This window comes from Lates calcarifer, linkage group LG7_1, assembly GCF_001640805.2.
Source record: "Lates calcarifer isolate ASB-BC8 linkage group LG7_1, TLL_Latcal_v3, whole genome shotgun sequence".
In the NCBI taxonomy this organism is placed as follows: Eukaryota; Metazoa; Chordata; class Actinopteri; family Centropomidae; genus Lates; species Lates calcarifer.
Window position 1 is genome coordinate 12,154,448 of NC_066839.1, and position 25,098 is coordinate 12,179,545.

The following is a 25,098-nucleotide window of genomic DNA, read 5'->3' on the forward strand; positions in this document are numbered from 1 at the left end:
TTCTTCAACTCTGACGTTGTCAATTTAAATAGGCGACTGCGAGTACCGCAACTTGCCACTAGAGGGTGGGCGACCCAGGCCATTATAAACCTACAGTGCGGTAGACAACCAGAGGAAACATCAACTGAGACCACCGTAAGATCACAGTTGACGGTACTATTAAAAACATAGGGGGAAAAAATCACCAAAGACGAACTATGAGACCTTTTTTATTCCACCTATGATTCCTTAATAAGGAAAAAATAATTGGCCAAAATATTAAAGTTGTAACTTTCCAACTTCATATAAAAGCACATATAACTGAGCGGTCAGAAAATAAAACAGTAGACTCTTTTACATGTCTATTAGTCACAGCTGATGTCTGGTGCATCGCAATGAGCCCTGTTATGATTTGGGCTCTCCCGGGTGCCCGCGGTCCCTCCTCCGTCAAACGTCAGAAACTACTGGTATAAAACACATGCGAGGCCATACCGAGCGCTCAAAGTCGCATATACCTCGTTAACCTGACAGCCTGCGGTCTGCTTCCTCACAGACAATAAAGAGGCTGTAGATTTTAATGAGAAAGAAAAGAGGAGAGATATGCCAAGCTGTGGGACGGCTTAAATCTGCTGGACTGGGCACAAGAATGCAAAAGAAAAGTCTGTTTGTTTCTACAGAGATATTTGTGCCGGATAAATTTCATATATGTGGGAGAGTTTCTGTTGCTCGGGACTTTGAATAGGGTAATGTCTAATGGGCGAACATACACTTGGATTTCTGCTGATAACAAAAGGGACTGCCACGAGAAAACGAATTAAGTGAGGAGTTTTTCATCATTAGCTCCAAGGGAAGGTTAAAAAAAGAAACAGCCGCAGGGTTTATCAGTCTGATCTGAAGGCTGACTGACACTGACATTGGCGGCTGTCGCCTGTGAATCTGCACATTTCTACCGAGCGAACCAAATGTAGAGAGAAAGATGCATTTGGGTAAGGCTTTACTGTTTGTCCTCCTCCTCAACTGCGCAACTTTGAGCTCGTGCCTGTCAACTTGTGCCACCGTGGATATTGACCACGTGAAGAGGAAGAGGGTCGAGGCGATACGAGGTCAGATTTTGAGCAAACTTCGACTGACGAGTCCCCCGCACTCCCTCGGACCGAGTAAAATCCCTTATCAAATCCAGGCGTTGTATAACAGCACCAAGGAGCTACTGGAGGAGCTTGGGAGGGATCGGCAGCAAAGTTGCGGTCAGGACAACACAGAGACAGAGTACTATGCCAAAGAGATATACAAATTCAACATGGACTACGGACCGCCAGAGAGCAGTAAGTATTACAGCTCCTCGGGCAGCTAAGTTTCCATCACTTTATCATTTTAATGTTAATGTACAATCAAGGCGTCCACCGTGCGTAATTACGCACCAAGTGAAGAGCCAGCCAGACGCGTCAATGTCAAACTGCACTTAAGTTTCTGTGTCATGTAGCTTGTAGCACAGTTGAGTTTTATCAGTGACTTTTTTGGTGTGTTATACATTAAAGTTGTCCTCTGGACATACAGAAACACTTTGAATAATAATTTGTATCTGATTTGTGTCAGTTTTCTGGTCGAAAATTACATCTAATCCTCCTCCCTGTGTTGAAAAACTCAGTCCATGAATATATAAACATTCTTAATTCTTAAGTTTAACTGCTCCAAGATGTCTCCTACTTCACCCTAAGGTGAGCACAGATGAATGTGAAATCAGCCTTCTCCTGTCAAACTCTGCACATAGACACATTCTGCACAATCAAAGAATAAGTTGTGTGTCAGAGCTTTTGGGGTTTTGTAAAACTGAAAGGTGAACTTGTTGTGCACTTGGGAGGATGTGCTTTGTTCCTGTAATGCTCACCAACCTGTTTTAACCCTGCACTAGTGTTCCAGGAAAGTCACTCTCCTCCTACTCCTGACTCCACTCTTCCTCCTCTGGTTTTTTTTCCTCCATGGATCCTGTCCCTCTCCCCAGATGTTCCCATTTCCTTTCCAGTCAGGCCCAAATGAGAGGGACATCTGCCCAGGCAGAGGGGGATGCCTTTAGGAGAAGGAGTAGGAAAAGTTAACAGAGGTGGACAGGAAAAGTTAAGATGATGGAAGGACCTCCCCGTTAGCCTGGACAGAGGGATCCCTTTCTGCCCTGGAGTCTGTACAGGAGGAGCGGAGGGGGTCCCGTGAAGCCCTCCCATGCACAGACAAATCATTACCACCCACCTCTCCATTGGGATAGAGCTTTAGGTGACCCCACCGCCTGTCTTGGCCTGTGAATTACCACATGGGTGGCCCATGAGCATGAGATCACTAACTACAGTGCTCAGGTTTAGCTTTGCTAAATTGAGTGTGAAACTGAGCCGGCATCCATCTCCTTAAACACGAATGATTCCACTATGCCATAGTTTTATTGCACATAGGTAACATTTGGTCATATTTATCTGGTCAATAACAAGCTTTTATTTGTTAAAATGACCAGTTAAGTCCTGTTCACATTCTTTGATTTGTGCTAAACCTTTTTGGCACAGCTATCTCCTTTAAAGAATTAAAAGCTATGAACTGAACATGTCAAACCTGTGCTGACATGTGTCAGTACTTGAGCGAGATTCATACAGCATGTGGTCCAACGGAGTCTGGATTATTAAGAAAGTAGAATAGGATAAATGCTGTGCGTGTGTGAGAGCCGGAGAGGGCCTCATGGTCTAGAGGAAAGCCAAGACCATTGCATCACAGTCCCTTTGAAATCAACAGGTGTTTCTCAAAAGACCTATTTTCCCCCAGCAATGTTCTGTTTTGAATCTTACAAAATGATTTTGACAAAAACGCCATGCACTAGGTGCCTCAAGTTGGTGGTTTTGTTTTGGACTCTGAGCCACAGATGAGTTTTAGGTACAAAGACGTTAGATAGATTTATATACAGTTAGGCGAAGGCCATTGTTTCTTCTAGGGTAATCTTATGTCATTGAAGAGTAAAGAGAGAAAATGACAGCGAAACAATAAGAGCTGAACTGACACATGAGTATGTGTAAGAATGTGTCCCTGTCATCTCTACTCTTTAAATCCTAGATCTATGGTATTGGCAGAGTTTTTTTAATGTGCCCAGTGTGATCTCATACCTGGAAATATGCATTCTGTCAATAGCTTGTGCAATAAATGCACATATATGTGCTGAGCCTGCTCACTGAGACTGATTCATGTGATTCTCATATGCTGGAGCATGCAAGATGAACAATTTCCAGATTTGTTGTGCTGAACTAATTTATTCACTTAGATGACATGATAGACATGATTTGCCTCAGCAGATTAACACATTATGAATACCTGATGGAAATTATTTAACTTTTTAAAAGTTCTGTATCTTTATCATGTTTGCAGTTTAATCTAGGAAGTAAATAATGTTCTGAAAGTTTCATTTCCATTTTCGTAACCTTACTGATCAAAGTTAAGACAGGTGTTTTATTTCCATCAGTGTATGCAGCTCACCTCTGTTGTAGCCCCACTTTGCAATTTTGAATAACAACAGGTGAGAAGTGGGGTACACCCTGAACACCCACCAGTCCATTGCAGAGCCTAACAGGTGTATTTTTAGATACAAATTTTGCCTACAGAGCTGCTTACAGTTCTCTTATCAACAGCTCTAGAAACAAAAACAAGGACAAACACATCATCTCTTACAAATGATGCATTTCATTTATTTTCTGATGTGTCAAATTTCTCTCCAAATGAAACAACGAAATACTTTGTTTGTCTATCCCCTCTAACTCCTATCTTCTCTATCCTGTAACCCCTGTAACTATGCTACGTTGTTATGGTTAAGGAGGCTTTGTTGTTGTTGTTACAGTAACAAATGGGTAATGCTAGGGAACGATCATGCGTATATATAACAACATTACTGGATTTCCTCCATTGCTCCCGTCATAATTACCTGCAGCCACTAGAGGGCTCTGTCACTTGAACGTAAACATATATTGTTTTGGGGCACTTCCTGACACAACTGATGCTGGCATTCTTCTCTATACTTATTCAGCATCCAAACTGACATTAATGATGATTATTCTTTTTTTTTTAACTTTCTTTCTTTCTTTAAAGATGTGGCATATGTACATTAAACCTGAGTATTCTTTGCTAAGTGCAACAAAATGTTTTAATAAACAATTCAAGACATTTGTCCCTACCATGTTCTGGTGGGCGGATTTCTTCCTTTCCTACAGAGCCAGGCTAACCTTTTCCTTTCCTTTCCAGTCTCTGTGCTAAGCTAAGCTAACCAGCTGGTGACTGTAGCTTTGTATTTACTGCTGTGTTCTCAGCTAACAACTAAAGAGAAAAAAAATAAATAAGTGTATTTCTCAAAAAGTTAAACTATTCCCTAAAGATCAGGTAGAAACTGAGACTGAGAGTGAAGCCAGTGGTTATGGAGACACAGCCACCTTAGGGTGTCGCCCCTCGCAGTATAACAGGAGTAGAGCGCAGACTTTGTGGAATCAATTTTTGAGTCTGATGCCAGTGACTTTCACTCTCTTTCCTTCAGTTAATGTGGGCAAACACACACTCTCCTTTTGATGGTTTGTGAAGGTACACTGTTGACCTTTGGTGGATCTGAGGCAGCTCTGTGAACTACCCCAAATCTGCTGACAGGTGCAAATGAAGCAGAAAGCTGCTGTGAGACTGGCAAATTACTGCACTGAGAGGCTGGACAGCAAACATCGGAAAAATTTCCTTTTATAGCATGGTACGCATACAGAATCTGGCATATGTCAATGACTGAAGTTGGGTTGTGGAGAAGTCATCATGGTCAGGGGGTGTTTGGGTCCAAAAAGTTGTCAGTGGGACTGAGGATAGAAGGGTTTTTGATACGCAGATACCAGGGAGGTGAAGTCATGCTAAGCTCAATAATATTGCTATTTCAATTACAACATTTTCATTTCCACCAAATATAGATAAAATGTGTTGGGAAAACACAGAGGAATTTTGATAAGACAACAAAACTAATCATTTCACTGTGGGCTGATAAACTTAGTGCCAGCCAATGAAGAGTCAGTAAACCCAAGTTCATATTTTAGGTGTGAATGGGTTTGTAAGTCTTCCAGTATATAATCATCATGTGAATTCATGCCCCTGTACTCATATTCATGTAGGGCTTTGATTCAACACATCTGGAGCAATATGGTATGTAAAAAAGGAAAAACAAAATACATTGCATTGCCTTCTAGAGTTTTTGATTAAATCTGCTGCCAACTCAGTTTGTGATATCAGATAACAGAGTATTGTACCTCTCTGGAGCATGACTGACATTACCCTGGTATCATGTGGATAAAAGTTTGATCCAAAGACACTCCTCCTCAAATCCACTCCTCCCAACTAAGCCACTCAGCCAGAGAAGTATTTTTCAAAACTGTGTTGTGATGGAGACAGGCTGAAACAGTGAGTGTTATTAACTAGAGCTGGAATCACCTGAGAGAAAAACAGTTAGCAGCTATTTTGATGACTGGTTATTTGATTAAATGTTCAAGCAAAAATGCTTCACAAGTTCACTGCTTCGCTTTGTCTTGTCTGCTGAAATTAATATTTTTTTGGTTTTAAGGTGTTGTCCAGACAAAACCAGCAATTTGATGAGATCATTTTTGGCTTCAGGAAATTTCAACATTTTTTCACTATTATATGACTTTTAATAGACAAGATGATTACTTAATTAATAGAGAAAATAATTGGAAGATTACAGCATCTAATGTCAACTTCAGACGTGAGTTGTAATTTCACAGCTGAGTAGTTTTTGTTTCATGGTCGCAACACCTCGTTATTAGTTATCACTTTATTTTTTGCAAGGATCTTAAAAAGGAGGAAATTTGAAATTAAAGAGCAGCAAGACTCTCAAAATGATGATGAAAAAAATGTACTCGTTTTAATTATGATAAATTGATTGGCTGTTGCTGCACAGTGTAAAATGTTCACATACATGACTCAATAAATATTGCCAAAAAAATAACTTTTACAAGCCATTTTTCACAGTAGACATTTTGACATGTCACAGTGGGAGAAGCAAAGGTTTAGATAATAAAATTAATGATGTCTGAATTCCATTTAGCTGCTTCAGTTTCAGGGTCCTGGCATTGTGCACGCTGGCTCACTGTCACAGTAATGGCTTATTGAGGCACTTGAACAGAATTAAATGTAAAAACATTAATGTTCTCAGTTAAACCTGTGCTTCTCCCACTATGATTAATGAAAATGTCTGCTGCAAAAAAGGCCTGTACCTGGAAAACTTTTCATTTCATCTCTTTCATGCATGTGAAGGAGATTAGTTATCTGTGATCACCAGAAGTGATGTTGCAGTTGTCTGGACATACACTGCTGGTTTTGCATCATATCCTGATAAGACTTTCCAAGCCTGTTCTCTCACTAAACTTTTATTTTATTCTCTCCGTTCTAGACGATCTGCTATACTGCCCAAAAAGCATCACCTCTAAGGTTTTCCGCTTCAACGTCTCCGCCATGGAAAGGAACTCAACCAACCTCTTCAGAGCAGAGTTTCGAGCTCTGAGGGTGCCAAACTCAAGCGCCAAGAGGAATGAACAGCGGATTGAGCTCTACCAGGTGTGTAAAGATACCGCTTCCTCCTACCAAGATCAAAGGCAAAGTCAAAGCAACAAGGAGCTTCAAAATCTGGATGTAATCTCTGTATGCAGTAACATTACTAGATTCTAGTCTGTCAAGAATGTATCTTACATAAGCTGGTTACTTGTTCTCCACCACATGATTTCAGGTCCTAATTGATAAAGAGAGCCAACGACAACCAGATTGTGGTTACAGGCATGGGTAACAGCCAGACCAAAAGCCAAAAAGCTCAACAGGCCTGCAGAGTGTTTGCAGAACTGGGAAGGGGTTGCTGTTAGTGCAGTACTGGCAGGACAAATCTAATATGGTCCCCATTTTGGTTATGTAGAGGTCTTTACCCTTCAGTCCTCAATACAGTATGCAGAGTTTATTAATATGTTAAAAAGGGGCTCTGGTCTGCTGAGTGATGAAATGCTGCAATCACTTTTCTAAGTTGTTGTCAACACCATCAAGTCCCTGTTATTCTGTCTTAATGTCCTTGGCATAATGGATCCACTACAAAGGTAACTATTAAAAGTAATTTAAAAAGTACCATAAAATACAGATACTCTGGTCAGGAGTGACGTTAAGACAAACCCAAAAGGACAATTTTACCAAACATGGAATAATACTATAGGTAACTGCCATCATTAATTCCACTTTAAATGGGTTATTTCTTTTTGGCAATGAAATGTAGTTCACATATAATGTAACATATAACGTTTATCACTGAATTTCTGTTTCCATCAAGCAGAATGCGATGCAAGGAATCTGATAATTAACTGTGATATAATCTAATTCTTGCCAACATCTGGGCCAAACACACAACTAAACCAAAGGTCAGTGTTATGCAGGAGCTACAGGAGAGGAGGCTCATACTCAGTGATGGACTTAGTGTTTTGATATTTTAAAGTAGTAATACCACAGTGAGGAAGTTAAAGTCCTGCATTCAAACTCTTCATGAAGTACAGAAGTATTGGCAGCAAAATTTACTCAAGTATGGTGCTTGTGTAAATGTACTTAGTCAGATTTCACCACTGGCCATACTCAAAAGAGATTTCCTGTCTCTTGTTTTACAGTCATATTTGTTCACATTTTCATTCACATCTATGGGAAGCAAAAATGTGCATTGTTTTACTGTTAGACAGGTCAGGAGCTAGACTTGTAATTTACTTTTATAGGTGCTCCCACTAAACACACACAGCAAAAGAAATGCTATGAGCCGGACAAATACTTTTATATTTAGAAAGAATAAAATGACTGTGGGTGATGTGAAAGCAGCAGTCTGCAGTGAGAAACTCACAGACAATTAGCATCCAACCCTCCAGCTTTGCAGATTTTTTTGTTGCCTTTAGCTTATTGTCAAAGTTTGACAAAACACTAACTAATTAAATGGCTGAATATTACTGCTCCCAGCAACCTTGTCTTCACAGTAGGCTGTATTTTAAGCAAGAATAACAATGTCCAACCTGGTCAAGGCACAACAGACAACTCCAGCAATTAGCTAGCTGCTGGAAAAAAGTAGAACATCTAGCAAGCTAAAGCCAGATATTTCCCAGAGATAAAAGAAGAGTGAATGTTGGACTTACATTTATCAGCTGGACAGAAACGTGACTCCAGTTTACATGTTAATATTCCTCCATGCCTTCCATGTTTCCTAACAGGTAAACGTGTGTCACACTTGCTATCTGTCAGTTTACAGTGAAGTTCTTCTGCCCCCAACAGTCTAAAAAAAGAAAAACTGAAAAATCCCACTGATGAAAGCCTTGTGTATACAACAGGTGTTTTGAATTATTATGGCTGATTAGTCCTCTGCTCAGGTTGAAGGTGGGTGGAGGATGTGATATCACTGGACTCCACAAACCAATCAAAATAAGAAATGGGTAAACTGTCCCACCCTAACAGGTGCAACAAAGCTACCAACTGAACGAGGGGGATGTCAATCAAGCTCTGTCCTTATTTGCTCACACAGTCCTGATAGGTGATCCAGTCAGCCAAAATAAGTTAAAATCGCCTGTGAGACAATACCCATGGACCCTTTCAAAAATTCAGCATTTATAAAATATCCTTATCAACTGACCATTGTTATATAATACACCAAGAACTACAGGAAATTATAAGAATGTGCCTCTTTATCAATGTTAGGTCACATTTTTAGCCAGCAGGGCTCATAGGATGGCAACATCTATACAAACATTCCCGGTCCTCAGAGGATGAATCATACTGACTTTGATAATCCTTTGACTTTTACTTTAGCACAATTGGCAGGTTGACATTTGTGTTTTTTAGTGAAATGCCTCAAAAATGTTGGATGGATTGCTCTGCATTTTGGTACACACACTCATGTTCTCCTCAGGATGAATTGTAATCACTTTGGTGATCGCTAACTTTTTATCTAGGACTACCATCAGGTCAAAATTTCAATCTGTCCAGTGCTTTGGTTTGTGACCAACTGCCTGCAAAACACTTCTATCAGCTTCACTTTGTGTTTAGTGCTAATTAGCAAATTGTTAGCATGTTAACCTGCTGAATATCAGCATATTAACATGCTGTCATTAGCATTTAACATAGCCTCACAAGGCCAGTAGCAGGGCTCTTGGTTTTGTTTTATTTTTTCCCTATATATCTGTTTTATGCTCCAGTCATCACATTATCTTAGCTCATAGCATGATTCATTACAAGTGATCAAAACAGAAATTGGATAATTAAAACAAGACATGAATTTGACAAGTAACAGCTTCATCTGGTACCAACAACTTTGTCTGGTGTCTGCTCTATTCTAAAAAGTTATTTAAGTTGAAAATGTTTCAGTATTGAGAGAAATCTTTTTGGAATGATCATTTATTATTGCCTTACAGATTGTGAGGCCAAATGAACACATTAGGAAACAGCGCTACATCGGAGCCAAGAATGTGCTGACCAGAGGTACTCCAGAATGGGTTTCCTTCGATGTGACTGAAACAGTGCGGGAGTGGCTGATGAACAGAGGTGAGACTGAGGTCACTGTCATCTGGTGTTTCCAAAAACGATCATTAGGCCTAATGATCATCCCATGTTTGAACTCCAAAATACAACTTGTATTTCTCTTACAAGTATTGAGTTTTAGAGAGAGAGAGAGAGACCTTTTTTACGTACTTGTTTGCCATCAGGAACTAATCTGGGTTTGGAAATCAGTGTGCACTGCCCCTGCCACACCTTCAACCCAAATGGTGACATCATTGACAATGAGCATGAGGTGCTGGAGGTGAAGTTCAAAGGTGAGCTTCAATAACATTTCGTCATATGGTTATTTATGCCAGGTATTAGTTACTCTTATGATCTAATGTGTGTAATGTCTTCTTGTCATATCTCTATCCCATCAGTGTAGATGCTCATGGTTGTATTGCATGATTGCATGATTCATAATGAAAATGCTGCAATTCTGATAAAATTCTGTTAAATAATCTTGAATTATCTATATATGGTAAAGATAGATTTAATTTAGCATTTAATTTAAGATGTGGAAAGGGATGACAGTTTCATACTCAGATTCAGGGAATTCATGAATAGAAAAAAGCCACTAACTACTGGTTTACATGCACCTCGATCATGTCTATAATTAAGGTGTGGATGGAGAGGAGGAGCACAGTCGCTTGGACATGGATCACCTGAGGAGGAGAAAGGACCAGTACCTGCCTCACCTCATCCTCATGATGATCCCACCCCACCGCTTGGACACTCAGTACACACGCCGACGCAAGAGAGCACTGGACACAAACTACTGTTTCTCGTAAGAGATACATAAATGATGTTTGGCAATTGAAAAATAGCTATTACTTGTAAAAAGGCATTTACATGCAACAGCTAAATTAATGGGGAGACTTAATTTCACTATTGTTGTGCATCCTCATCACAGAAACACGGAGGAGAGCTGCTGTGTTCGCAAGCTCCACATTGATTTCCGGCGTGACTTGGACTGGAAGTGGATCCATGAGCCCAGTGGTTATGACGCCAACTACTGCTCTGGGCCCTGCCCTTACCTTAGGAGCTCAGATACAACACACAGCTCGGTAAGGCAGACTCCACAGGGACAAAAAAAAACAAAGAGACTTGTGAGAAACTTTCCCACAGTCAAAAGTACAGAACAAAAACATATTTTCTCATTTATTTTTAGTGGTTAATAGCCATGGAGGCACATGTAGTTGTATTTGCCCAGACTTTCAGATATTCCCCTCTGAGACCTCTGCCTCCATCTAGAGGTCTTTACTGGAGCCAAACTTTGGACTTGATCTGAGACAGACCTGTGGAAAATCTACCTGAACCTGACCAAGGAGGGTGACCAGATCCAAAATTAACGTTAAGGAATAATTAGACTCAATCCAAAATGTGGTAGACCCAAACAGACCTAAACAGAGAGAGAACATAAATGCCGGAAGAGGGACGTTGTGCCACCAATTAACAAGCAGAAGCTCAAAAAGATGAGCAATACATGTCATTTTTTACTTTTTTTTACCCAACCTGGACTACATGATCTGGTCTGTCTAGCAAACACAACATTTTGTAGATATTTTCCAGAAAATGTGAAAAAAAAAAAACCATACTATTTGCCAGATTGTTTTGTTAGTCATTTATACATTTCCACAGGAATTCTCAATTATGTATCTTGGTATATATTCAGTCATAGTCAACTTGCTAGTAAATCATCAAGATTCCATCACTCAATAGATGCTGAATATAATAAAATTTATAGAACAACTGTAAATACTGTTTGAAAGTGAGTTTCCATCCCTCCTGTGTGCTTTTCAACAGCTCCTGAGCCTGTACAACACTCTGAATCCAGAGGCGTCGGCCGCCCCCTGCTGTGTCCCTCAAGACCTGGAACCCCTCACAATACTCTACTACTCTGGACGAACCCCCAAAGTGGAGCAGCTCTCCAACATGATTGTCAAGTCTTGCAAGTGTAGCTGAGAAGACACTCAGGCGAGGCAGTGTGGCACGACTTTACTAGGTACTGACCAAACCCATGCTTGTTGACTTTTGGACTCTTAGCTGTGACAAATACTTAAAACTGACCCTGTGGCCTTGTGGCTTAGATCTGAAAACCACTGCGGAGGTCACACTTTTTTTTTTTTTTTTTTTTTTTGGATGCAGACTTTCTTAAAACTTGAGGTTGTCTCTATTTTTTATTTTTTGGCTTGTTTGGTATTTTTTCCACCCACTCAGTCAGTTCTGGATGACAAGTAGGTATTTTAAACTTAAAAGGTCCAACCCAAACCAAAGTCTTACAATCAAGGTATGATCTTAAAATGTCTCTGTCTATATTTGTGAAAACAGACAACACACTCTTAAGGCTGGATTATACAAAGTCCTGTACAAATCTATCTGTGACAAAAAGAAAAAACAATAGATGAATAAATTAGACTTAACTCTGGGGTATATTTTCTGCTTCAGAGCTCATGCAAATATTCCACAAAGTTCAAGTCTTTGCATTGTCAATAAAGCGGCTTTCCTGTCTCTTGTTAATTGTCACAAATATAGACAATGCTCTCCTAAATGGTTGAAGAGCCTTTTCAGGCTGGATTTTTTTCCCTTGTACTTGCCTTAAGCTCCCTTCTCTTCAAACAGTGGGCATTATCTTCAATCACAAAAGGAGAAAGGACAGACTTGCTGCTGTATCCAAAGCCATAGCTGTGGTCAGGGGAAAAGGAGAGCTGAGAGAGAATGCCTGTTGGATTTGCAATGGAAAGTGAATGAACAAAGAAGTTGAGCCAAGCTTTTCTTTTTCTGGCCAGCCAGCAGCAATGGCCTTTTTTTCGGTGCATCTATTAGAACGGATGGAAGAAGGAGAAGGAGAAGGAGAAGGAGGAGAAGAAGAAGAAGAAGAAGAGAGGACCTGTATGCAAGGGAAGAATTGTGATGGAAACTAGCCATGAGCACACTGCCATTCACTGGAAGTTTTCATCCCTAACAGGTTCAAATTATTTTTGGGACTTCAAAGAATATACTGGAAAAGAACAAGTGTTACGCAACAGGTTTTTTTTTTTATGAGATTTCTTTTACATTAATAGCAGATTTGGTCTGTTACGCAACTTGTCATATAGTGATTGTTTCACTAACTGGGATGAAAATTGACAATTATAATATGAAACCGTGAGTACTGTTACATTTCCTTGTGATTTAGAAAGAATATGCAACTTTGTTGTGCATAAGCAAACTAGTTTGACCTGTTGTATTTGATCCACTATGTGTTTGACTAAAATCTTATTGTCTTAAAAGGTGACTATGCCCAGAAAGTTAAATCAGAGCACTTTTCTCCAGTGAAAACAGGAAATGTAATGCAGTTTAAAATGCAGCTGTTTATGTCTTTTTTTTTTAATGATACTATCCTATCAACTCACCTGTCACCTTTCACTCCCGCCAGATGACAAGGAGTCATATGTGCATGTGCAGTCAGGACTCTTGGTGTTCCCAAAACACTGTGGTCTTTCATTCCCTCTGCTCTGTCTCTGTTTGTTTTGGTGCTCCTTTACAGTGTGAAGCCCTAATGGAAAAAAAAAAAAAAAAAAAAAACATGAAGAGGGAGGGGAAGAAGTCATAACATGACAGTGGCTGGATGTACAGTAAGACCTCATTTTTCTCAGAGTCTGGAGAACGATTCTGAATCCCTGTACTGTTTGACATTGGCCCGGTCAGAGTCATCTAGCCTTTAGGTGACATTTAGGTGATGTTTTTTGGCAGTAATATTGTTTTGGTTGATTTGTTGATCATGATTGTTATTAAAAACACAACATGCAAAACCTGTATGAGCACTTCTTAACCCATTAGAATCACACAGAGTAATCAAACATAATAGATCTGTGAAAACATTTAACTCCAAATTAGGGAATGATGAATTTACCCACTGGTCTTGTCTGCCATATTGAAATGCCATTTAAAATGCTATTTTCTCATAATGTTTTGGTTCCATACGAACATAATATTTCTTACTTGAATCTCACCAGTCCCACCTGTTTCCTGCAGGCGCATGCAGAGGGCCCTTTTTTCTACCAGAGTAATAAATTCAACCTCTCTTTCTCTGGGATTGTTGCTTAACAGCTTTCCCAGGCGAAAAGCAATTACTCTTATTTTCAGAGCACATTAATGTGCAGACATCTCTTTATTTTCTTATTTTTCATAAAATGGTTAGAATAAATCACACATAAGCCTGAGAAATCTATCATATATTTTGATATTCCCTACCAGGTGTTTATCCTCCTACAGCATGACCCTTGCTTTGTCTTTTTAGTTCAAGACAATTCCAATGTACTGTTTGACCTTTGACCTTCTGGAAAAGGACTGCAGAACATCTGGACCAAAATGAGTTTATCATTCCTGAACTTACACATTTGAAAGTTACCTGATGGGTTATTAGACCTTATTAATAAATTACTGACGTTAAAACTTGATGATCTATTTTGAAAGTGAGAATCTCGTGAACCTTAATGATTTTATTAACTGTATAATTTTAAACACATTATAAATTATTAATGAAGATAAAAACTTGCTTGGTCCTGCCTAACACTAAACCAAAAAATCTTCCTAATAACGGCTTATAAATAACTTATAAAGCATTACAAATTTTTTTATTAGCCATTAATAAAGCCACTAGTTAGACCTTATAAAGCCTTTATCAAAGGTGACCTATTGGAAATGGGTTGCATACATTTTTATGTCATGTTTGCCACTGGACTGCAATCAGCCGCACTGATTTTTTCTTTGGGGGTGGGAGGGGGGCATTGGGTTGAGCTAATATGGACTGACAAGTAGCCAGAGAGAATTCCCTTTCTCTGTGTGCCCGTTATTGTTCCCTGTCACAATCAATCAGAGATGAACAATGATGGAGACACAAAGACCAGAGGGCATGACGAGGTCTAAAAACATGGGTTGGGGCTTTAATGGCTTTGCAGACAGCCCTGTGCTAACAAACACACATTGCTGGTAAAGAGCAGCCATGTCCCATGCATGATTGACTTTTAACCTTCAAGCAAAAGTCACTTACTTACATCCAAGTTCCCTGCTAGAGACCAACCAAGGTCAGGCTCTAATGAGTTAAGCATCACATACATCAACTGCTCTGCAGCTACATTTCCCTGTTTACTTCTTCAAGTCAGTTAAATGCAACCAAAACCCGGGTGGTTGTTCACTGGGTGGACTCCCAGTAGGAGTAAGATAATATAGTTGATTCTTCCAAAGAATCTTTTCCCATGTCGGTGTAATGGAAGCAGGCTGAGGGGTTAGCGATGGCGAGGCCTCTCCTAACAGAGTCAGTAGCTTGGCTTGGGTCTTTCTATTCATGCAAGGAGTCATTTTGGCTCACGTAGCGGCTAGCCACATTGTTCAGCAAGACACCACACAGACGGTGGAAAGCTCACAGTCTCAGACAAGCTTATAAAGTGGGGATGGGACGTGCTCATCAAATGTGAGACTGCATGTTTGTCTTGGTATTCAGTATTTGGAGTGAGAGAGGTGTGTAAGGTGAAATGCACAAGCAGTAACTGAGTGACAAATAAATATGCACCACCTAAATGGATCCAAAAAGAGTGTCAGCAGACACTGTAATTTTATCTCTTGCCTCTCTTCTTTAATTGCATGTACACCTTTTGAAAAAAGAATTCTGCTGATTCTGCTGAGCCTGGACTTTTTTTGTAGAAAGAGAAGACACTCAAGGGTGGTTTGAAGATGCAGATAAGAACATTGTTTTCTCCTTTTGGGGTCAAGCTGGCCACCTCAACCTCAAACCTGCAATAAACCTATTTCCAGCTCCCGGCTACTGGATGAGCAAGCCACAATCTGATTCAAGTTCAGGGTCCACTTCTGGGTTGGAGTCTGACTTTCTCAGAACTTGTGCTCTTCCAAGACTTACCAATGATGAATTGCATGACACGTAAATGCACAGAGGTTTGGAAAACTCTGTCTGCTGCTATTCCCTGAGCAGATTAACAGATGTGGAGGGAGAGAAAAAAAATGAGAGGGGGAAGTGAGAGACAGAGACAGTGAGGGAAAGTAAGTGTGTGTGCATGTGTGTGTGAGAGAGAGAGAGAGGGAGAGAGAGTGAGAGTCCTCAAAAGGACTGCTGCTGCAATAAAATCATCAGGTCACATCAGACCAGTTCTCAGGCCCCAGGGTGGAAAGAGTTGTGTAATTCAGCAATGGGAAGAGCACACATACACACACACACACACACACACACACACACACACATATACATATACAAGTCAAGCCAGCGGCCATAGTTAGTGGAAAAGAGTGAAGGGGTGAACAAATATGTAAACACATATCAACTTCATAGACCTTTATAGCTAAACAAATGAATGGGAGGTCTGGATCAAACTACAGCATTATATTACAACAGAGTGTGTGTTTCCGTGACAGTATTCCAATAATAGAGGGATGGTGTGTGCAAGAGAGGGAGAGAGAGGAGAGAAAATAGAGACTGTGAGGGAAAGGGAGAGAGGCAGAGACAGTGTGAGATTATAATTTGCACACCCTTTAAATCAGGATACAATATTGTGCAAAATTTATTACTCTGGGCAGAAACGAGCCCAAGTTTGCAAGTCTGAATTACATAAACAACTGCTGGTTTAGAGATACAGAGATGTTTTTTAAAAAAAAGGTCAAACTGTGGCCCTTAATGTGCAACTACATAACTTTTGAAAGCATATAATCACATTCTACAATGCAGCCTCGCTCAATTCAATACACTTAGACTCTGTTCAAACTGACTTAAGCTCTGCTTTACAAAACGCAGACCATTCCATCAGCACACTGAGCGATGCAGGCGGCTCCGGCAAAAATACACAGGGTCGTCTGGCAAAAACCCTGAACCTGGCTCAAATTTTGCCACAACATAACGTCATCCAGCATGGTTCCACATGAGCCAATCAAATTCTTGATTGGTTAACTCTGTAAAATGAATGCAGAATTACTGCTGTTTGCCTTGTGATCATGGCAATGAGTATGAGGGTATGCTGAAACTGCCATGCAGTGTTTTAGTGTCTGTAAAGTCTCACCACTACCTTAAACAACATGTCCCAACCAATGCAGCCCTCTGTGCTGTTTTAACACAGGGCTGTTTTCTGTCTGATTGCCTACATAGGGGTTTTGTTTCTACAGACTTCACTGTAACTCATGGCGGCTAGTGTTAGCTAAAGTTAACAAACCATGGTTAGATATTTTTCTAGATTATGAACATTATATTACAAAGTTAGTTCACTGACTCTTCTCCACTTGTGCTATTGTTACAGCAGTTTTTAACATTTAGCATTATCCTGTAATTGTCATTTGGGACTCAACCATTTCCCTTAGAAATTATGTATATATATGACGCATTTGTAACAGCAAATATTCTTTGAGTATGTTCTAATGAGCGTATCTGCAAAGGCTCAGAAATGCTGATGCTGAACAGATCTACAAAACCTTGATTGGCAACATATGTCATGTGTCATTTTCCCTGCATTTCCCGCTTGTAGCAATACAACATCCACTAACAATGTTTTGTTAAGGAACTCAAAGCACCTGATTAAATAATTTATTTGAATGATAAAAAGTTCAATGATGACTTGAAGCACAAGACAGGACAACTTTACCTTTTCAATAAGTGTAAGCACAAACACCATCTCTTCCTAACCTTAAGGTGTTTTTGTTGCCCAAACCTATATCCACATATGGGATGGAGGCTGTGAACTTAGGTCTTCAGTAGTAGTTTATGACATTAAAGCAAAAATACAATATTGTCCCTATCAGCTTTCAATTTTCAATTTTCAAAGAATCCTAAAGAAACAATTTAAAGAATGGCAGTGCTCTCATCATAAGAGCCACAGGAAATCCAAGTCACATACACAAACAGTCAAACTGTACAACATCCTGACAATAAAATGATAAAAAGGACTCCTTTGTTTGAGGACTCTGTGTAACACTGCCAGCAGAGGGGTTTAGGTTTCCTCTGGCTCATTTATTTTGTCTCTCTTTAGCTGTAAACACCTTCTCCATTTATATCAAGTTAAAGGCCCTAATTCTTTACTTACTACCACATAAACTCTCAGAGAAACATGAGGACTGAGGATACAGCAGGATGTCTTTGTGGCATTTAAAGCATCCTGTATGTACAATATGTGTGTGTTCAGCTGGTCTGCTGGGATTCTGTTTCACATGCACATATATGGCTCATGAGAAAAAATGAATCTTAAATCATGTTGACGCCTGCACAGTAATACTTGCTAGATTACCCTCTGGGTAATGGTAACACTGGCCCTCTCCCCCATACTCATCCCAGAAGACAAGCAAACCAGACTGATAAGGGAAGTCATACCTTTAACAGCCTCTTTGCAGCTGCCTCCACTCAAACAGGTAATGGAGACAGTGCCAGCGGGGCGCTTTCTCCTGCACAATCTCCAAAATGAGGACTTAAGTGGTTTCACTAAGTTTATTATCTTCTCCTGTCTGGGCATACTGTATGTTCTCACAGGGATCAAACTGGTGAATACAGCTATGCAGCGGTCGCTCCACAAAGAAGAAGAGACTTATACCATTTGGATAAAGGCTAAGAATCCTGGAAATAATAACAGTGCAAATACAAATACAGTCTAGTGCTGTACAGTGTGTAGTCAAGGGTCATTAAAATAGATTGCACAGAAAGGAAAGTCTGCAGGTGTTTCATAAACTGTAGTTTGGAATATAACTAAACAAATCAAAACCAGGTATTTTTAAAAATTCTTTACACAGGTGTCTACAGCAGCCATAAGTCTACGTCTCTGTGATAAAACCTCACATAATAAATGGGATAAGTTGGTGATAAGTGCCCTTTCCAGCCCAATTATCAAGGTCTACATTTGGACTGTGCACACTCAACTACATGGGCTGTAACTGGATTATAGTTGGGGTTCAACAGTATGCGGTGAAATGCAGTCAAATAAAAAGCAACAAACTCAGACAAGCACTGAATTTTCCCCAAGTGAAGAAAAGTATTTCAGTCGTACAATAACTTGACTGTTCAAATGTTCAGCTCGGTTCAAACTCGACATTACCATCAGTTACTCGTGGATACAGGAAACTGCGCTGTTGGACTTTAGTACCTTAACATAAACAACTTGATGCCAAAATTACTCAACATAAGTGGAAAAAGTAAAAATTTGTACATTCTGTAATTACTCTTCTATTAGTAACAAGATATTTCAGCCTCTGTGTTGCCAAGTAACCAGCAGAAGCAAAGACATGCTGTTCATCCACAAAGTCAATGAGAAACATGTTTGGTTTGTGCCTCCCCATTAATCTGCACGAGACCTCATGACTCCTTTGGCTGGCAGTGCTCCATAGGCGACTGGCTGCTCTAAGTCTCACACAATGTGTGTGTGTGTGTGTGTGTGTGTGTGTGCGTGTGTGTGTATGCATGCATGTGCACATCTCGTAATGTACAGCAGGCCTAAAAGTCCTTCATGGGGGTTTATATGTTTGTCCATGTGTGTATAGGCTATAATAGTGTTTGGGACTTTATACATAAAGGTTCAGTTTCACTTACAGAGCTCACCTCCTAAAATAAAACAGACCACTTAGCAACAACAGCAACACTATTAAATATTTCAAAAGCTAATTTCACAGTGTACAAAAAAACATACACCTGAAATAGCTTTCAACTCCTGTTTTTTTATATTAAGGAATATATATTTCTTGATGTGGCCTTTGTGAGAGGAGAGCTTTGTCTCAAGCTATGACCCCATTTCCTGAGCAGACAAATATTCAGTCTCCATAAATCATTGAATCAGTGGATTAGCTACTAAAATCCAAAAAGAATTACAAGTAACTTGTGAGTTGCGCGCTCAAACTCCACAATTTACTTGTATCATAATCTGAAGATTTGCATCACTGAAATTACATGTTGAAAAAGTAGTTTTCAACATGTAACCGGTCCAACAGGATCTGCTGGACAGGTTTCTTGGCAAAGTTGCTTAAAAAGTGAAATCCTTTGCATTCACAGTGATATGCAGGTTTACTAGTGAGGTGCCACCGCAGTAATGGCAGCTTGTCTACTTCCGCCTACAACCTTGGTCTGTCTGTATAATTTCCACCTTGGCAGCAGAACAGTGGGCTCACTGGAGGTTTTTGTAAATGTCACATGGAAGCAAAATGAGATAAAATAGCCAGTGTGAGAGTGATCCTTTGCCTCACTTTTGGACACAGTAACCTGACATGGCAGGATCACAGAGAACAGCATACAGCCTTGTATTAACGCAACATGTAGGATTTCTACTCTCTAAGTCACGATGATACTTAAACAAACTGAAATTGCATAGTTTTCAAGCCACATCCTGCCGTCACTGTAAACAAAAACTGATATGGGCAGTCCCCTCTCACATTCCCACTACATGCTCCAACACTCCACAATAAGATTTGGCCTTGTCAAGCTGCACTCTTAAATACAATCACTGGAAATGGCCTCACAAGGAGCTGAACTGTAAGCATTCATTTGTCTTGTGAAGGTGTTTCCATTGAAATAAAACGCCTCTAAACAAACTATTGCTGCTTCAGTTTCTCTGTTCTCTAATGCTCAGATAATCATATTTGTCCAGATGGCCAAATCGGATCTGTAAACATACAAAATGGGACGCTTTCCTCCCCTTGTCACTGCCGTTCACCCCTCCATCCCCAGACCCCAATCTGATTTCTCTTTGTATTCCCTCCCAAATGAAATAGTGGTTTCGCTGTGGCTGTAAACCGAGCTGATCAGCTGTGTTTTGTTATGTTTGCAGAAGGCAAATAACAAACATCCTCGTAGTCAAGCTGCGGGCCGTCCAACGGTCCACTTCTCCAGCCCAGTGACTAACATGTTTCTTTTATTACACGGATTAAGATCTAAATTCAGTTTTATCTTTTCAGCACCACAAACATAATCAGAGTAATGGGAAACAGAAACCCACCCTGCGTTAAAAACAATTGTTTTACTATTAAAATTTCCAAAGATGGAATAACAAATAACGTTTCCAGTTGAGGAGCTTTATTGAGTAATTCAGCTATTTTAATTCATTTCTCAAGTCAGTAATTTTATTTTTACGGTATTATGTTTTCACTTACTCTTTGGCACATTTAAATAGGATCCATGAACATCAAGAATACAGATTTGCCAAATGTACACTGCAAACCTGTCATGCTCAAATTGATCACTGATAGTAACAACACAGTAACCACCAAACTGCATTTAGTCCAGCCACAGGACACAGTTGTATTTTTCCAGCTGCAGTTGTTTCCAAGCACTGTTAAGCTAGGTTCCTGGTTGATGTACAGGACTGGATATATACGCAATTTCATTTAAATTTCATTTGTGTTAGCTCTGTTGCAAACGTCTGTGAGCAAACATGTACAAAGACCCTGTGTAAATACACTCAGCTGTGTAGGCCTCTTGACCTTTGAATCCGTTTTTCAGCACTACGTACCAAGTCTCTAGGTCAGTTTTCCAGGTTTACTTGCCTTGTCTTGTTGGATTTTGAGCTGTTATACAGGGTGCTGCGGGTACACTAATCAATCCACAGTTTAAGTACTGTGCACCTTCAGATAACAAGGTGCACTAATAATTGGGCCTTTCCTTTGAAAAAGTAAAGACATATTCAGTTTTATGATTCTTCTTCTTCCACCTTTATTATATTTTAGTAATTACTTGGTAAAGGATTGTTTAATAGTAGTACTATTTGATTACCTCCTTGTAAGTTTTATTTATTTAATTCACTAAAAACAGTTGTGTATTCTATTTGATCACTTACAAACAGCAAAAATAGCTGGTGTAATGATAACAAAGAATGATTAAGAATTAATTAAGAATATTCAAAAGTTGGAACTAATCTGCAGCAGTATACCCTGCCAAACCCCTTAGCCACATCACTAGAAGGCTGCCATGAGATTAGCATTTACTTGGTTTATTCTAATAAATCTCTGATACTTGAACAAAGTGCTAAACAGTGTTCACAGAGGGGAGCGGCTCTACAGCAAAGGAGAATAAATCTGACCACAGCACAACCACAGTACAATCATCAGCGTTTGGGACCACCACCATAGCAGCCATGTTCATGTTTCCAGGACACATTCAAGTCACACAGCAGTCGGGTCTGCTCTCTCTCTGCTCCTCTACAGTGTATTTATGGTCTCAGCGCCGCTAATTTGAGGTGTCAAAGAGAAAATATATGCCACCATGGACACTGCGAAAGATAATCAACACTTACTCACAGAGAGTCAACACAACAGGTTTGTCTGCAATGAATTTCAGTTGCAAAGACACCATTGTAATCACTAGCAGTTTGTTGTCAGCATGGGAAAGAAGAGAAGCCATGCACAGCAGATATATTTGCAGACTGTTTGTTTGCACATTTCACACAACAGGAGCACTGTGCAGGGCAAAAATACATACACACACCTTATAGAGAGAGAGAGAGATTTTACAAATTAAGTTGTGGTGAATCATTGTTATGACAATCTGAGGGCCATGTGTAAATCTTTTGCAAACCAAACTGTTGATTTTGAAGCGTCAGTAATGTCAGAAGTTTATGGTAGCTCAGGATGAGCCTTAAACCTCTGTAATCTTCAAAACACAGCACATAACCTGCCATTACCCACCACACTCTCACTTGGCTTCTGTTTTTCTTAATTTACTTTCCACCATTATACACGGTTTACCGAACACTTGCAATTTACTTTGCCCAAAAGCTTCCTCTTTTAGGTGTTTTTTTTTTTACAGTTACGATAATTATAACTGCCACCAGGAAACTTTTCTGTGAATGCATTTTTAAAGGCGCTTCTACTTTTCAATCTCCAGTGACAGTTCAGTAAAGTAACATTACATATGCTCGAGCAGGATTTAGTATTCTCTTTAAGCCTTGACAATTTCACCTTGTCTCCCTTGATTACATCAGATCGGTCACACAGGACAGGCTCTTTCATCAGTGTTGTAAATGCAGGCTGAAACCCCAGGGTCTGACTATTTTAAAGTCCCGTGACAGCCATAAGCTCTACTTCTGGCTAAAATTTCACTCCATCCATTACAATCTGATAAGAATTCAGGACTACTAAACAAAAGCTGGAGATCTGAGAGCGACCCTCCCTCTTTTAATGAAATAAAATGGTCCAGAGACACTTAAAAATGAGTTTATGGTGCAGTGTATGAGGGACTTTCCAGAGAAGAATCCCCCTACTCTTTAACTTATCCTACAATCATGTGTCCTGAGCCAAGAAATGTTTTCAGATGAGACCTAGTTATTTTGCAAAACATTAATTAAGGATGTATACTCAAAAATCAGTATCTGTGTTAGAGCCTCTTCACCAGCCTGAGTAACTGTAAGACCTCCAGTGTTCAGTGCCCGCTCTCTCAGGGGGGCAGTAAGAACATCTGTTATCATTTTTTTACTTTTAATGACATAATGTTTTAATGTGGGGCTCAGGCTTCGCCCACTCAGGAGAAACCAACACACACTGCGCTGATTCACCAGCATTTTTTAATGAACAATTGAGCCAGCAGGTCAACCATCAAACACCAAGAAAATTACAAACTTACTCAACAGTAAAAGAGACCAGTGCCTGATTTTAAAATTGATTCCGTGAGTTGACTCTTGATCTTAAATCACTCTGTCATTTCATGAATGATAAATCCAGGCCCCATCTTGAAGAAATGCAGTAAAGATTTTTTTAAACTCTTTAATCTATAGACATAGAGACAACCGAACAGTGCCACAAAATCCAGACTTTCCACCACACCCCACACGTTGTAAAGCATGAGTCAGAAAGTAAACAGTATCTGTAATGAATTTTCCAGCAGCGGTAGGTGTCCCGTACATGTTGGGTGGCTGTGACATTCAGGCGTCTTCTCCTCCACTCACAGTTTACTTGCTATTGCTATCAAAAAAGCATTTATCAGATTTATTTGATAAATTAATCCCAAGGCTTGGCCTCCCTTCCAAATTTTAGGCCTCACACAAAGCTTGCTGGGCTTGGAGGCAATCAAATGCAAACATGTTGTGGTTTTTACTGATATTTTCGAGTCAAAAATGTGTCATCTTGCTAATACGAGCTAAGATATCAAAGAAAATAAAACCACTGTCTTACATAATCTGAGCCCCTCAGCACTGATCAATCATAGCTATCCAAATGCAACTGGGAGTGGATCCCAAATAAAGATTGCAACTTCAGGCTAAGACACTGACAATTGCGGTGCATGGTGCCAGAGCTGCTGGGAAAAAATTGGGTAAAAAACATAATCTGGAAAAGTTGTTGCCCAGTTTTGCCTGAGGGACAGTGAATATGGCGGTGCAGGTTTATCTTTGCCCAGAGTAACAGCCCCAGGAGGCTGTTGAACTGTGTCACTGGCATCATTAGCACGTAGCTGCTCACCATGAGAGGAGCTATCTTACCTCAGGGATCAGGGGTGCATAGCCCCTCATCTGGTTCTGATTTACAAGAGTGAAGGTGGAGAAGAGTTTTTTTTTCTGCTCCCCCCTTTTTTAAGGAGCGCAAAAAACTTACTCTTTTCATTTCAGCTTCTCAATTAACTTTCTTGGATTGTCAGCCCTTTGGATGCTTTCACTTAAAGGAGGTTACGTGAACTCAACCATGCAATTGCCAATTTAATCACCGCTTAATGCCAAGAATTTACAACAAAGAAAAGGAAAGGGAATTCAATTTCATGTCCAGCTTTCATCTTCAGAAAAGATCTATTACTGTATATAAAAGTCAACTGTACAGGATTATGTGACAGGACACATGATTAATGTATTGCTTTGAGGAACTAAGAATAACCCTGTGAGAAATTACCCATTTTTCTCCTTCACCATAATTTGAACCTCCTCTCTCGGTATATGAACTTTTAATGCATCGTTTCTTCCCATCTGAACTTTCATGGACGAATACGTTTCACTGAGAAAGTAAAGCTCTTAAATCTGACACAACAGAAACTAAAAGTATTTTATGCTAAGTATGGACAAGATTTCCTGTTTGCACTCCCATTTTAAAAACTGGTCTTATGATCCCAATTCTAAATCGTACCACATGTTCCAAAAATTACTTTTTGCAAAGGCACATCCAGCAAAAGTAAAGTTAAAAATAGACACCAGGGAAATTTGGAGGTTCTTCAGGTATGTTGTTGGTTAGCTTCATATGGTAGATCCATTGAAGCCTCTCTATTATGATCAAGTATATCTACAGATGTGGTTGGAGAACAGATTTATAACAGACTTGTGTTAGGATTCTTTGGCTGAAATCAGATCAGATGTTAATCTTAAACTCATAGCCAGTACCCGGAAAACGTTGCGTGCTTCTAGAAATATACTTGTGTACAAAATAAATAAATAAATAATAGTAGCCTATTAGTGTCATGAATCCAAGTCTGAAAATAAGAAGGGACGGTTGCCCACTGGTTATGTAAAGGTTTATATGCACATGCAGATACAAATTTTACTATAATGCACAAAACCATAATAACATTCTTTTGGGATTTTGGGAAATATGCTTATTGGCTTCCTTACA

General features: G+C 39.7%; 1 protein-coding gene across 1 annotated transcript; it reads left to right on the top strand.

Moving 5' to 3' along the window:
• The first annotated feature begins 467 nt into the window (after nucleotides 1–467).
• LOC108895683 (transforming growth factor beta-3 proprotein) lies at nucleotides 468–13,364 on the top strand. Its single transcript, XM_018694585.2, has 7 exons — nucleotides 468–1,301; nucleotides 6,425–6,588; nucleotides 9,447–9,576; nucleotides 9,738–9,845; nucleotides 10,192–10,357; nucleotides 10,484–10,637; nucleotides 11,377–13,364. Exons 1-7 carry the CDS (start codon nucleotides 956–958, stop codon nucleotides 11,533–11,535), a joined length of 1,227 nt encoding a protein of 408 aa, XP_018550101.1. The 5' UTR covers nucleotides 468–955; the 3' UTR covers nucleotides 11,536–13,364.
• Nucleotides 13,365–25,098: the final 11,734 nt, after the last annotated feature.